Raw genomic sequence first — 16,237 nt, 5'->3', positions numbered from 1 at the left:
TTCAAATTATTTTCATCCAAATACATTATATGGTAGATTAACTGATGCCTTAGTGAAGCCACATAATAGATTGTTATCCATCAAATGACAAGAATCATAGTAGCATGGGAATTGTCTAAGTTATAAATTCCCACTTGGAGTCAATTTTAACCCAAGTAGTGGAACCACACAGAGATCAGTGGGGGCAGCTGCCCACTTTGAATAAACCTTTAGCCCTAGTGTTGTCGTTTATCCTCTCATATATAATCAATAAACTATCTTTAATTAATTAATAATTGATGCCCAAACACCACGTCAAGTCAAGAAACCAACTTTTTTTAAAATCTGTTTTAATTTTATTATCTCATTTTGCAATTTAAATACAATTTTGTTAAGAAAATAAGTTTAAAAAGTAAATGGTTTAACATAAAAAATGAGTATAAGATGACTAATCACATTGTGCTGAATTCAAAACGTTGGTAGGTGGAACAGAATTACATATTATTAACTTTTAGAATCTGATTGGGGGTTGAAAAAAGTAGGACAGATTAATAATTTTCTATTACTTTTCTACGATGATTCGTAGAAAGAATTTAAGGAGATCCAAAAGGTGGACTCCTTCTTTGCTTGCTCTTTGTATTTGACTTTGACTAGTAAAATAAACAGATTAATAATTTTCTATTACTTTTCTACGATGATTCGTAGAAAGAATTTAAGGAGATCCAAAAGAATATGGTGGACTACTTCTTTTGCTTGCTCTTTGTATTTGACTTTGACTAGTAAAATAAAATTTAAAGTAATATGAAAAATTCTTTGCTTGATTTTTCTGATATCTTGTTCACACATGGCTATCTTCTTCTTCTTGTTTTTTTTTTCTTTTTTAATTCGTCTGGTGAGTTGGATTTTATATTTGAATATGATTCATAATACTAGTCAAATATTTGGTGGCTAAAAAACAATATGGATTGGATTATGTCTAATCCTATTTAGCCAAATATAGTAGGGTTATGAGGGCACTTTCACCCTATGAGCAAAGGCAAGACAAGAGCTGTCACTATTCACATGAATAATGGTAGCCCTTGTAATTTTGTTTCCACCCCTATAAGCTAGGCAAGGGAAATTACTATTCACATGAGATATGAGGAAATTAATTTGTATAGAGTTTTTAATGTGGGAAGTAAAGAATATGGCTAGATATGTATTTTTTTATAATTTTCTCTTCTCTAGCCCACTCCTTGTTGCTTGTGGATCTCCTTGTGGAGATCTGTTGCTCGTTTTCTCCCCTTCTTTGTGGGTGTTATGCTCTCCCATTCGGTAGGTGTTGTTCTCCCCTTTGTGGGTGTTTTGCTCAAGCTCTGCTTGAACTCTTGAGGCTTTATGCCTACGGTTTTCTTTATTTACCCAGATCCTCCCTTATTTCTCATCCCTTGTATTCAGTTGTCCCCTCCTCCATCAATTTCCTCTTATCTCCCACATACACTCCATTCAAATCCATTCTCTATGGTCTTGGTCCTTCCCACTGAAATTTTCTCCTCCCTTTTGATCTGGTTTCACTTTGTGGCTGCTTCGGCTAGCCAAAATGCGGTTTCCCACGCGCAACTCTGAAGATGTGTAGAGTTCAAGCTTTTGCTCTTTCTTGGGTGCCTGTACCACCTTATTCTATTATGTTGATGTTTGTTCTAATGCTTTGTTAGGTTTTATTTGGGAGGTGCTGATCTTCTTGTGGCTGGCTTCTTTTTTCTTGTATGTGTCTTTGTAATATGTGGGATAAGGTATTTGGGTGGATCTGTTGTTTGTGCAATTTTTTCGCTTTGTGCCCCTTAGGTGTGGCAGCTCTTCCCTTCAACTTGTCCCGGTGATGTCGTCTCAGGTAGTGGCGGTGGCGGCTCTGTTGAATTTTGGTTAGGGTTTGTTAGATTTCTTGGCCTTGGTATGGGCTTGTGTGGGCTTAATGCCTTCTGGGTTTTTAACTTCTTGTTGGTTCTTTTGCATTTTATTTGGGCCTTTGGCATTTTCACTTTGTTGATGAGCTCAGTTGGTTGGGTCTCACCTCTTGATGTATTGTTATGCCCGGTTTTTAATGAAATTCACTTCTGACAAAATAAAATAAAATTCCAATCCGATGTAATCCAATTCTACCCTATAACCCAATCCAATCTAAATAATATTAAAACAAGGCCAGGAATTATTGGTAGTTGTGCATTTTCTTCGAAGCATCTGACAAGTTTCTAAGTAGAGAATACAAGGAAGAGCCTCATTGTAGAGTGATGAGGAATATATGCGTGGTCAAATGAAGTCAAACTTGTAAAGTCTTGGTCATTCATGATAAATAAAGAAAAAATAGCATTGTCGCACAAAAGAGAAGACTTCAATTGCCCCAATAATATCTATGTTCCTATGTGCAGACATTGCTTGTCACGTGCATATGTCCCCATCATTGACTTGACGCTAGCTCTTCAATTACTCATGTAAACTTTTTTTTTTCCAAGTGCTCATAGAGATAAGACTTCCATATATAGGGCTCACCTCAATTAAAAATGTAGTTAGTAAAGTGGTACACGATTGTTTTTACATATGCTCAGATATTTAATTTTGCGAAAATAATGCATCCAACTAACTCAACCAAAAAATTCGCATCCAATTAATGATGTTCTTGGAATATTGATACAAAATAAATTAGGTGTTAAAAAGATATTTAATTTTGCAAAAATAATGCATCCAACTAACTCAACCAAAAAATTCGCATCCAATTAATGATGTTCTTGGAATATTGATACAAAATAAATTAGGTGTTAAAAAATATTTAATATATGAATATAATCTATTACGACAAAGACTCAACGTCACAATCATGGTGATTATTCAAAAGGTGTAATATCCCTGATTTTAATCGATTTAATCAAATTTAATTCTTTTGTGAAATTTCAATTTTGCCCTTGGGAGTAGGGGTACTATGGCATTACGTAATGGTGTAAGTTTGTGTTAACTTATGCGAGGCCCCAGTTTAAGCTTAACACAGGGCCATCAAAATCTCAAGACCGGCCCTGTATTAGTTTAGCGTTCGAGTGGCTTCTAAACCTTCCCTCTAGTAAGGAAACCTGGCTAGGGCATTTTCATAATTTTTTACACGGTTAGTCGTCCCAAAGTCCCATATCTGCATGTTATTGCTTTGCATGTGCAACTGTCTCATCATTTTTTCTTCCCTTTTTTGTACTGAAATTTGCATGTAATCTACCACAAAGAGAACTTTGCATGACCACATGATCTTACTTATCGCTTATTTGACCGCCTCTCTAATAGAGAGGAAAAAACTTACGTGGGTATGTTCGTGTCACATAATACTCGTCAAGTCAACAAACCAACTTTTTTATTTTTATTTTATTTTATAATCATATTTTACTTATGCAATTTAAATACTATAATAACAATTTTCTTATGAAAATAAGTTAAAAAGTAAATGGTTTAATATAAAAAATGAGTATAAGATGACTAATCATATTGTGTTGAATTCATGGATCCGCAGGCCTTTATTCGAAACGTTGGTAGGTGAAACAGAATTACATATTATTAACTTTTAGAATCTGATCAAGGGTTCAAGAAAGTAGGACAGATTAATAATTTTCTACTACTTTTCTACTTTGATTCCTAGAAAGAATTTATAAGGAGACCCAAAAGAATAAGGTGGACTAGTTCTTTTGCTTGCTCTTTGTGTTTGACATTGACGAGTAAAATAATATGGAAAATTCTTTGCTTGATTTTTCTGATATCATGTTCACACATGGCTATCTTCTTCTTCTTCTTTTGTTTTGTATTTTGTTCCTTTTTAGTTCATCTGGTCAGTTGGATTATGTAGTTGGATATGATTCATAATATTAGTTAAATGTTTGGTGGCCTAAAAACACATGGATTGGATTATGTCTAATCCTATTAAGCCAAATGCAGTAGGATTATGAATCCTATTAGAAGGTTGAGATTAAGTTGAATTGGGTTATATCTAATCCTACTAAGCCATGTATTAACACATTTCAATTAATCCAATGCCTTTATAATGTGTAATACCAAACACATAATTGAATTAGTGTTATTGTTTTCAATACGATGCAATCCAATTCAATCCCAGTAGTCTTCAACCAAAGGCCAGGAATAATTGCTAGTTGTGCATTTTCTTCGAAGCCTCTGACAAGTTTCTAAGTAGAAAATACAAGGAAGAGTCTCACGGTAGAGTGATGAGGAATATATGTGGGGCCGAATGAAGTCAACCTTGTAAAGTCTTGGTCATTCCTGATAAATAAAGAAAAAATAGCATTGTCCCACAAAAAAGAAGATTCCACACTACTAGTTTCAAAACACTTAAAAGTTTACGCGTGAAAGAAGTCTAAAAAAGGACTTGGCCATTTGACATCTAACCACCACAGCTGATACTGCAAGTACTATATATAGACTACTTCTAATGTGGTTGAGAGGACAGGAAAAAATACGCACTGCAAACTCAACCACTATAAGAAGTCGAAGATATATTCTCTCATGGCTTGTGACAAGCCTTTCTGCAATCACATGCTATTGAAGCCTGCGGATGTGGGTTTCTCTGATCTGCTTCACATCTTGTTTTCCAAACACTTAGAGAGAAGAAAATTTTGTCACTCTTCTGAGCAGACCGAGCATGACCTTGATGAGGGCAGATGGCTTATATTTCTGTCTATTCTGGTGCAAAAATTGCTGCGATTTGTCGCTGCGCCAATGGCAGCTATTGGCTGGGTGATCGAAATGTGCTTGAATATCTTTTCAAGCAAACAAAACATGGTTGGACTGCTGCAAAATTTTCTGCGAGGTAATAGTTCGCTTCCTTTTCATTTTTCTCATGCATGCAATTGGTATGATTAATTATTAATTCAATTTCATATGATTAGTAAAGAGCTTAATGTAAATGTCTTCTTCCCGTAACAATTCTTTACCTTCCTCCATTCCTCGTAAATAAGCATGTCATAAATGGAGACTAATATATATATTAGAAAAGTTGATAGAGGTCCAAAAATTCAACCAATAGTTGGGTCTAGTCCTCGAATTATTGTTTATTGATACAAATCATTTGACTAGTTTGTCATGTAGATTACATTTCATTTTTGACATGCTGACTCAATCTTTTGTATTTAACTAATTTGTATTTAAATTTTTTGTTTGTATTATATCCCTATTGTCTAAAATTGATAAAATGAGGATTTATAGGCCATTAATGATTAGATTTGATCATGTAATTAAAGGAATAATTACATTTTATGTTGGACCTTCACTTTTTTCTTGTGCTTGATTTGTGCAAATTCCTATGCTCCAGGTACAATACCCTACTAAACATTGAACTTGAAATACCTATCTAATAGGTATAGTACATATTTGATGCACCTTAGTACTAGGTAAAACACATATGTGCACCTTAAATATGTTTAAAAAAAAAATAAAATAAAAAAGAAGTTATACCTCCATACTAGGTATATTAAAAAATTAACATTATGACAAAAAAATTCCATCAAAGAATTTTAAAAAACTCAAAATATAAATTTATAGCTAAAAGGTAGGTATATGCTACCAATTTAATAAAGCTACGAATATAGAATTCTAAAAAACATAGTTTCCATATATAGCTGAAATTTGAATTAAATAGGTTTTTAATATGTGAGCCATGAAATCATCATTTAAATTGAATGTCATAAGCTTGATTGTAGTAGAAAACTGATATTTAAAAGTGGTATTTGCATGTACTTGCCATTTTCAACCAATGTTATTATTGTAAATGTCTCGAATATGGTGGCTACAAGGTTTGCTTACCTAACCATACAATTGATTGGGAGGACTGCAATTGAAGAGAGTCCAATTAGTGTCCTGCATCCATTGTATCTAAATGAAAATGGATCTATATCTAAAAATATATACACGCACAGGTAAGGGAATGCCAGGTAAAAGCTCAAGAACGTTCGTGTCGTTTATTGGACATCTGGACAAGCGAGTAGAGCTGAACAGAAACATAAAATTTACAGATGGCAATTATAATGCAGCACTTTGTATGATGGCGTCTAAAATATCTTATGAGAACAAATTCTACATTGAAACTACAGTCCAGGATCACTGGAAGGTATGGCAATTTACAACTTCAATTAGTTCTTGCTCCAATATGCTTCCGTATAATTTTAATAATTGTATGATTAATTGTAAAACTCTGCCTTTTTGTTTTGTTTTTCCCTTCTTTTGGCAGATGGAGTTCTTGGGCTCTTACGACTTCTGGAATGGTATGAGAAATAACTCAAATTGAAAAAAATTAAAATTATATCCCACTCATACATTATATATGCTAACGTTTTATATGCTATCTGACAAATTTCAATATCTCAACCGTGCAATCAAAGATGAATATTGTCTTAAACTCGATAATTTAACATCTACACATGAATAGTTAATATAACATGTCAGATTGTTCGATAATTTCATATATGCACATGATAGCACATGCCTAGATATATGTGTGCGTATATATTACTTCAAAATCAAAACTAACTGAAATCATTATTATTGTCTTTGACAGATTATCAAAGAAAAGCTACAACACAAGCCTTTATGCTTCGTGACAGAAGTGATGACCATGACACTATCGTTGTGGCCTTTAGAGGCACTGAACCCTTTGATGCGGATGCATGGTGCTCTGACTTTGACATCTCTTGGTATCAACTCGAAGAGGTTGGAAGGATCCATGGTGGATTCATGAAAGCTCTAGGGTTACAGAACAATATTGTTGGTTGGCCGAAGCCGGAGGAATTCAAACAAGACAATAGCCACCCAGCTTTAGCTTACTATGGCATTAGGGATATACTGAAAAAGCATCTGCTTGAAAATGACAAAGCAAGATACATAATAACTGGGCACAGCTTAGGTGGGGCTCTAGCAATTCTCTTTCCTGCAGTTTTAACATTTCACAATGGAAAGGATTCAGATCTGCTGTTAAAGAGGTTGGAGGGAGTTTATACATTTGGGCAGCCTAGAGTTGGAGATAAGGATTTTGGACGGTACATGGAAAACAAAATGATACAGCATAAGATTAAGTATTTTAGGTTTGTCTATGGCAATGACATCGTGCCCAGGTTGCCGTATGATGACAAGGCCCTAATGTTCAAACACTTTGGGACTTGCCTCTACTATAATAGACAATACGAAGTTCAGGTAACAAACTGCTTTTCTCTTATCAAATTCAAGTAATGGTAAAGGAATCACATTTGTAGACTGCACAATAGACAACATATTTAATAAACGCAAGACCCACTTATGGAGGAAGGAGGGTAGGGTTGTGCCTCCAGCTATTTTAAAAATGTGTCAACCTATGTGGTACAAATAGTTTTATGCTTGAAAGAAACGTGTCCTAATTAAATTTACACAACATGTGCAGGTTCTTCCGGAGGAGCCAAACAAGAACTATTTCTCTCCAACGAGGGCAATTCCCATGATGATGAATGCTTTTGGTGAGCTGATAAGAAGTTTCACCATTCCATATAGGTTGGGACCGGACTACAAAGAAGGGCCCTTGCTCAAAATATTCAGGCTAATGGGTCTGGTAATGCCAGGAGCAGTTGCACATTGTCCACAAGATTATGTAAATGCCACCAGATTGGGATCCTCACGTCTTCCTCTCCCACCCACCCATTATCTATGAAAACCAAATGTCGAAATTCAAATTTCCCTTAAATTAATGGCATTTGAATTTCGATATTAGTAATAAATTCCCCATCAATTAGTACACTATTTTATAATTCCAGGACTAATACCCCAATTTACTCGTATAAATAAATTATTAGAATTAAATGGTTATCTAACACAGTGACTTATTAAAATTAAAACAAAAAATAATCATTGCCTTTTTCTGTTTCTTTGGTTCTATCGATCAATTCTAGGAGACCCATCACATGTGCAATTTTATTACTGCATGCCCCATTACTGAAAATGCGTGTAACTTTTCTAATTGTTGCATTTTGATGCTCCTCTGCACCAACCAAGTTTCCAACATCAAGTCAAACTTTAATTTATAAGATAAGATTTCCAATCTCATTTGGGAAGTGATACAGAAATTTAGAGTCTTATAGCAAATGGGTCCATTTTCAATCAATAAGCTACAGCTATTGAATCAATCAAACCTAGCTACCATCTCTCTCTAAACTCTATACAAAGTCTTAAGTAAACATATATCTTCCACCAAAGCAACAAAGAATAATAATATATCTTCCGCCAAAGCACAAAAGCCATGGCCTGTAACAAGAGCTTTTCCAGCAATTATTTTCTATTGACGCCAGAAGAAGTTGGCTTCTTTGATCTGATTCACATTTTGTTCTCCACCACCAAGTTTGAGGAAGGAAATAAGTTTTTAGATATGTCTAAGGTAGAGGAGATCAACTTCAGGCGCAGATGGTTTATATTTCTGTCCATTTTGGGTCAAAAATTTCTGCAGTTTGTGTCAAAGCCACTGTCAGAGTTGGGGTCGGGGATCGAAGTGGCTTTGAACCTTATACCAAGCAACCGCAATGTGTTTGTGCTCATGTTGGTGTGTAATCCTTCAGCGAGTTTTTGGAGCTAAAGGAATTGTGTCTGCTCTGTTTTCATTTCTTTTAGTTGTTTATTTTGTTTTCTTCAGCTTTATTGTGCACCCTTGATCACAGTCCAAGTGTTTTAATCTCTAGCATAGGATTATGACATGTGTAAGCATCTAATAGGATGCTAGAACTTGAGCTTATTGTAAATATGGTACAGGGAAGAATATCTCTTTTTTTGCTCTTCTCTCTGCCTAACGATTATAACCAAAAACAGTTAGAACATATATGAAATATACAGAAGCATTTTTCATTCTCTAGAGCAACGCTCTCTCTCAATTTTTCTGTGATTTTCTTCTTTGCTCCCAAAATATCCAAAATATGAAATGCTGAAACAAAGAATTCTAACATGGTATCGCGAGCCAGGTTCGATTGCTTGAGCTGGGCTGAATCTGTGATTGAATCTTGGGTTTTGTTTGAGCTAAACTTGACTCATCGAAGATCGCGATTTCTCAAATCCAATGTCTAATATGGCAGGATCAGTACCTCAAGCTCAATTTTCAATGGAAAAATTATGAGTTCTGGAGTATCAAATGAAAACTATCTGAAATCTCATGGTTTATGGGATTATAGAAAGCGGGAATGGGTTAAGTGACCTAGATCAAGAAGGAGATGAGACACCGCCAAGTCTATGGTGGTTCACTCTGATGAAGGATGCTCGTGCACTTGGATTGATCCAAAGTCTTTTCAGATCAGCTATTTCAAGGATTGTGAATGAAAACTTGAAGGAGCTTGGGATATTCTCAAGCATTGAGGAGATAAACAAGTACGAAATGTCAAATTGCACTGCGTAGGGAATTTGAATATACCCGCATGAAGGATAGTGAATCTTTATCTATATCTGTTAGGTTGTTTGATATAGTAAATCATATGAAGAGTTATGGTGAGGAACTATCTAGAGAGAGAATTGTCCAGAAGCTATTGTTTAGTTTGCCTAAATCTTATGATTCTATCTGCTCTGTAATTGAACACTCTAAGGACCTTGAAACTCTTGAGGTTCAAGAGGTTGTTGCTTCACCGAAGAGCTTTGAGCTGATTGGATAGACACACTGAGAATTCTACAGAAAAAGCCTTCTCTAGTCTGATGTTGGTAGGAAAAACCCTGAAAATGGAATTGCTTCTGCAGATCAAATACCTCAGAAAAATTGGAAATCCAATGATGGAAACAAAATTTTTGGCCTGAAACATTGTGACAGATTTCATTATGGCAAATGTTGGTATGAAGGGAAACCTAAATGCCATGGTTGTGGGAAGCCTGGACATATGATCGAGTTGCTATGGACACAAGAATGTGCAGAGAGTTTATGCAAATCAGGAGGAAGATTGTGGCACTTTGTTTTATGTGTGTAATGCTGCAACTGATGTGAAGGTAAATCACTTGGTATATTGACAGTGGTTGTAGTAACCACATGACAGAGATGAGGGACTTTTGGTCAATATTCAAAGGAATTTGAGCTCTAAGGTGAAGATGGGACTGGAGAAGTGGTCCTTCTTGCTGGAAAAGGGATTTTGGTGATAAAAACTAAGTTAGGCAAGAAGCACATTCATGAAGTAATGCTTGTACCTGGCCTTGAAGAAAATCTGCTTAGTGTTGGGCAAATGATGGAACATGGCTATCACCCTTATGATTTGGAGGAAATGTGGTGAGTGTTTATGACAATCAGTGACTAGAAAATCTGACTTGTCCGAAGGTGCAGATGACAAATAACATATGCTTTCCATTGACAATGATACCTGCGAGTGAGTTGGTCCTAAAAGCAAGTGTCACACATTGCTTGCAGACATGGCATAAGAAGCTGGGGCATTTAAATGAAAGAAGTATAAAATTGCTTGAGAATCAAGGGATGGTTCATGGCTTACCTCACTTGGAGCAGAAGTCAGTTGTATGTGATGGTTGTATGCTTGGAACAACATAGCCCGGATTCTTTCCCGAGCTTACTATGCCACTTAGGGACATGCTAAATTCAAACCCTTTGGAATTGGTTCAGACATCTGTGGACCAATGATGAATCAGAGATCACATATCTGTGAAACAGTACTTTCTAGTTTCGATGATGGGGCTACTAGCAATGTCATGGGTGTACTTCATCAGAAATAAGTCAAGTGCATTGGAATGTTTTAGAAAATTCAAAGCTATGCATGATGAGGCAAAGTGGGTTATAAGATAAAAGGCTTGAGAAGGTTGCAGGGGTGGAGAGTTTCTATCTGGAGAATTCAACAAGTTTTGTGAGGAATCATTCAAAGCAGCTAACTATGACATATTCTCCACAGCAAAATGGAGTGGCCGAGAGAAAGAACAGGACAGATTAAAATGGCCAAGTCCATGTTGCATGAGAAATGTGTTCCCTATGAGTTTACGGATGTATTTCAGCAGTCTATTTGGAATAGATGTCCTATCAAGGCTCTTAACAAGATAACACCATTTGAAGCTTATACGGAGAAAAAGAATTGCCCATTTACAAAATATTTGATCTCCTTGTCATGTGCTTATTCCTTCAAGCATTGAGGCATAAGCTTGAAGAAAACACACAAGTGTATTTTTGTAGGCTATGGTCTCTGTGAAAAGGGATATAGGCTGTTTGATCAAGTACTAGGAAGATAATTAGAGATGTGCACATTATCAATGAAAATGGCTTATGGAAGTGGGAAAATACAAATGAAGAAGAGATGGTAGTCCTTTGCCTCACTGAGAATCAAAGCTAACCAAGTCAAAGCTTGGATACATCACTGCAAATATAAGGGTATGAAGAAGTGCACATTACAAGCTGAAAAGTCAAAGCTTGATACACAAACTCAAAATAGTTGAAGATACCACTCTACAAGAATGAAGGCATAGGTGAAAGTTCTCATTTCTTTGCATCACACATCCAAAGAAATGGAGAAGTGTAAGTGAAATCATTAAACATGTGTGATTGTGGAACCTGAAAATTATGATAAGTGTCCATCAAGATGAGTCATGGAAATGGCAATGGAAGCTCCTAAATGATAGATTCAAACATGACACTTGGAAACTTGTCGAGAGACCATTTGCTAAACCTGATTGGTGTTAAGTGGGTCATACAAGACTAAACTGAATCTAGATGGTACCAGAAAAACAAGGCTCGTTTAGTGGCTAAAGGCTACGAGCAGTTTATAAGCCCGGTATTGATTACAATGAGACTTTTGCCCCTGTGGCACATAGGTCTAGACACCATTAGGACCCCTTTGATTGCTCTTGCTGCACCATATATGGGATAGTTAGGAGCTTGTATCAACTACTAGATGTGAAATCTGCATTTCTTAATCTTGTTTTAAAGGAGGAAGTCATCTGTGGAGCAACCACAAGGATTTGTAAAGAAGGATGAGGAAACAAAGGTATATAAGTTACCACAAAGCTTTGTATGGTTTGAAGCAAGCACCAAGAGACTTGGTATGACATAACCATTGATGCCTATTTCAACAAGGCTGGTTTCAAGAAAAGTCCAAGTGAGGCAACTTTGATATGTTAAGTAAGGTTAGATGTTCTTATTGTTTCTCTATATGTTGATGACATAGTGTACATAGCAGCAACTCTCAAATGATTGAATAATTTAGGAGAGATATGATGGAACATCTATGAGATGGATTTGGGAGGTATTACACCATTTTCTTGGAATGGGGGTGATATCTGTCTAAATAAAGCATTTTCTTGCATAGAAGAAGTATGGAATTGGTTAAAAATTTGGTTTGAAAGATTGCAAAATAGTGGCTACACCACTCTGACAATGAATGATAAGTTAAGTAAGAATGATGGAAGTGAGGCTGCAGATGAAGGAGAATATAGACAGATTGTGGGCAGTTTGCTCTCACTTGACTGCAACTTGACATAATGTTTGCAGCTAGCCTCTTGGCAAGATTCATGCACAATCCCACCAAGAAACACATGGGAGCTGCTAAAAGGGTATTGAGATACATTCAAGGAACAATAGACTTTGGAATTGTATTTGAGAAAGGAAAAGAAACTACTCTTATTGGCTATTGTGATAGTGATGGGCGGAAGTGAAGATGACATGAGGAGTACCTCGGTATGCTTACTATAGGATCGAGTGTTTTCGTGGCTTCAATTAAGCAAAATACAGTTGCTTTGTCTATAGCAGAGACAGAATATATATCGGTGCTACAGAGGCCGATACTTCTCAAGCAAAGTCCTTGGCTAGGAGATTTGTACTTGAAGATTTTGGAGAAGTTGAAGGAACATAGATAATGTGTGATAACACAATTGATGGCAAAGAACCCTGTTTTCACCAGAAGTCAAGGCACATTAACAGAAAGTTTCATTTCATTCGAGAAGCAATTCAAGCCAATGGAGATAGAACTTGTCTATGCAGAACTGAGGAGCAAATTGATATTCTGACTAAAGCTTTGCCTAAGGACAGGTGGTGCCATACTTAAGGGAATTACTTGGTGTTAAGTCGGCTAAAGGATTAGAAGGGCAATGTTGGTGTGTAATCCTTCAGCCGAGTTTTTGGAGCTAAAGGAATTGTGTCTGCTCTGTTTTCATTTCTTTTAGTTGTTTATTTTTTTCTTCAGCTTTATTGTGCACCCTTGGATCACAGTCCAAGTGTTTTAATCTCTAGAACATAGGATTAAGTGACATGTGTAAGCATCTAATAGGATGCTAGAACTTGAGCTTATTGTAAATATGGTACAGGGAAGAATATCTCTTTTTTTTCTTCTCTCTGCTAACGATTATAACCAAGTAATGGAAGCAGATAAAATATACAGAAGCATTTTTCATTCTCTAGAGCAACGCTCTCTCTCAATTTTTCTGGCTGATTTTCTTCTTTGCTCCCAAAATATCCAAAATATGAAATGCTGAAACAAAGAATTCTAACATGCTCATGCTCAATTTCCTCCGAGGTTGCTTTGCTTATAACTTTCCTCTGTTCATAATTACTACTCATATTTTGGATGAATCTACCTAATGACTTGAAGTTTAGATTGAGTTCCTTTTTCCCTTCTTCTAAAATTGCATGGTTCTTTTGATTATGTTAGTAGTTAATAAGAAACTATGTTTGTAAAGTATATATTTAATCCGAGTGATTTGTTTGCATGCTCTTCTCTGTTTGATTATAATTACATATATTTTGGAACATTAGTAGCTTTGTATTTTAAAAAAGGGAAAAGTAATTAGGATAGGGATGTGCAGCTCTTTCACTATCTTTGGTCTTTGCTTCGATTAAAATGTGACCCGGGTGCTGTTTTCAGGGAGGGTGGTAAAGCCAGATAAAACGTCGGCAACATTTCTGTCATTTATTGGGATTATAGACAAGCGGGTGGAGTTGGACAGTAGCATCAGACATGATGATGCCAACGACCATGCAGCACTCTCTGCGATGGCTTCTAAAGCATCATATGAAAATAGTGCATGCATTGAATCTATTGTCAAGAATCACTGGAAGGTAAATAGCTTATTAGCAATTTGATTAATTGTTTTGATCACAGTCTGATAGGGACGAATCAATTTGATTAATGATTTCTTCACAGTCTGACAACATAAGTAAATCTGACAAGAGAACATATCCCGTTTGTGTACAAGTATTAAGTATAAAATTTGATTTTAACACTAAAATGCAATTGATCTTGAGCAGATGGAGTTTTTGGGATTTTATGACTTCTGGAATGGTAAGGAGTAACCTACACTCTGTAAGTTGCATTAATTTCAAATTGGCCACATGATATATAATTAATGATGATTTTGCTTTCCACATAGATTATCAGGGAAAAGCCACGACACAAGCCTTCTTGCTTCGTGACAAAACTTGTGACCAAGACACAATTGTTGTGGCCTTTAGAGGAACTGAACCCTTTGATGCAGATGCATGGTGCTCTGACTTTGACTTCTCCGGGTATGAGCTTGACGGGGTTGGCAAAATTCATGGTGGCTTCATGAAAGCTTTAGGATTACACAAGAATGATGGTTGACCTAAGGAAGAAGTCAAACAAATGGTAAACCACCCCGACCCCGAGCTTACTATGAAATTAGGGACATGCTAAATAAACTTTTGAGACAAAATGATGAATCAAGATACATAGTGACAGGCCATAGTTTCGGTGGGGCTCTAGCAATTCTGTTTCCAGCGATTTTGGCTATGCATGATGAGGCATGGTTATTGGAGAGATTGCGGGGGGTATATACATTTGGGCAGCCAAGGGTAGGAGATGAGAAATTTGGAGAGTTCATGGAAAAACAATTGAAAGAGCATCGCTCCCATATTTTAGAATTGTTTATGGTAGATGCCATATGGTGCCTAGGTTGCCTTTTGATGACAATGCCTTAATGTACAAGCACTTTGGGACATGCCTCTACTATAATAGGCACTATGAAGTGAAGGTACGCAAGCACCTCAAAATTCCTGTCACAAACTAAATTCAAGACTAGAGCTTGCATGAAAGTGCTTTCAACAATCCCAAAAATGCTTTTAGATAACTAAAAACGTTCTTTCATAATAATCCATAGAATTAGATTACAATTTTTTTTTTTTTTTAATACGCAATCAAAAACACTTATACACATGCCCAAGACTAGATTTCTTATTATATATTAATTAATTTTTGGAAGCTTTACGTATGCAGGTTGTTGAAGAAGAACCATATAGGAATTACTTCTCACCATTGGGGGCAATACCCAAGATGATAAATGCTTTCTAGGAGCTGATTAGAGTGAAAAGACACTGACTTTGGGAAAAGGGAAAAATAGAAGAGAGAGGTGAAGTAGGGTTGTGGAATGGGCTTTGAAAATAAAAGATATATGGGCTTTAAGTTTGGCTTTTAATTTTGGTTAAGAAGAATTGGGCTTAAGTATAGAATATTTTAAAATAAATAAATAATTAATTAATTAATACAGCCGGTCCGGGTTCGGTGCTATCTTGTGTAAAATCAAAATCAGAACCGATCCGGTCCTTTTGTTGACTTTTTAGTCAACTCGATTTTTTCCCCTTTTTTTTCATCTGGTTTGGTTCGGTTTTCGGTTTCTGGTTTATATGTCCACCCCTAATAGCGACTTTGTTATTTAGCGGCACCTTTTTAGAACTCGCTATTTTGTGCTAATGAGCGAATCGTTTTTTTAAGCCCCAAATTCTTTAGTCTCATTTAACTTAACAAAGGGCTGCACCAAACATGGGTTATGGGTGTTATTTAAGCTACTTCAATCCAAGCCAATCCAAGAAGGTGTACCAAACAGACCCATGGTGGATTACATTTAACTAGGACCCAGACCAACCTACCCCTTTGTTTCACCTACCATCTCAAACCAAGTTCCAAAAGGCCACCACCTCTCTAATCTTTTTCTCTAATACCTACACATCTTACCAGGCTTTCGAATTGTAATAACCTCCTTATTCTACCACAAAATTGTAAATTGTCTTTTATATTGAAGTGTACAAACATTAGATAGTCAGTTTGTAATAATTATTATTATGTTTGATATTCGAAAGGTTTATACTTCAACGATTCAAAACTCACATTTCGCCTTGTGTGACATAAAAAAGGTTGCCTTAAAGCCTCACCTTTGAAAACAATGATTGCATGTTTACTAATCAATTGAATTGAGGAAAATTAGATTTCAAATTCTTATTAAAGTTGTTTACTAAACCATATGGATGAGAATAGTTATATTCCGG

The 16,237-nt window shown here is 36.0% G+C and overlaps 1 protein-coding gene and 1 pseudogene across 2 annotated transcripts; both read left to right on the top strand.

Annotated features, from left to right (window-relative positions):
* The first annotated feature begins 4,433 nt into the window (after positions 1–4,433).
* On the top strand, positions 4,434–7,758 carry LOC103339892 (triacylglycerol lipase OBL1-like). The gene is made up of 5 exons (XM_089043636.1): positions 4,434–4,807; positions 5,913–6,103; positions 6,224–6,257; positions 6,551–7,182; positions 7,406–7,758. The coding sequence occupies exons 1-5, from the start codon at positions 4,504–4,506 to the stop codon at positions 7,667–7,669; spliced, it is 1,425 nt and encodes a 474-aa protein (XP_088899762.1). The 5' UTR covers positions 4,434–4,503; the 3' UTR covers positions 7,670–7,758.
* Positions 7,759–13,457: 5,699 nt separating this feature from the next.
* On the top strand, positions 13,458–15,293 carry LOC103339891 (triacylglycerol lipase OBL1-like; annotated as a pseudogene). Its single transcript, XR_514697.3, has 5 exons — positions 13,458–13,475; positions 13,824–14,017; positions 14,207–14,240; positions 14,329–14,949; positions 15,192–15,293. The product of XR_514697.3 is annotated as a triacylglycerol lipase OBL1-like (transcript).
* The last annotated feature ends 944 nt before the right edge of the window (positions 15,294–16,237 follow it).

Source organism: Prunus mume, linkage group LG8 (assembly GCF_029339155.1).
Source record: "Prunus mume cultivar Tortuosa linkage group LG8, ASM2933915v1, whole genome shotgun sequence".
Classification (NCBI taxonomy): Eukaryota; Viridiplantae; Streptophyta; class Magnoliopsida; order Rosales; family Rosaceae; genus Prunus; species Prunus mume.
Note: the sequence above shows the minus strand (reverse complement) of the source record. Positions and strands in the feature narration are given on the sequence as shown.

Coding starts and splice junctions, on each gene's coding strand:
- LOC103339892 (XM_089043636.1), top strand. CDS start 4,504: ATGGCTTGTGACAAGCCTTTCTGCAATCACATGCTATTGAAGCCTGCG. Junction 4,808..5,912: donor GCTGCAAAATTTTCTGCGAG/GTAATAGTTCGC, acceptor ATACACGCACAG/GTAAGGGAATGCCAGGTAAA. Junction 6,258..6,550: donor CTCTTACGACTTCTGGAATG/GTATGAGAAATA, acceptor TGTCTTTGACAG/ATTATCAAAGAAAAGCTACA.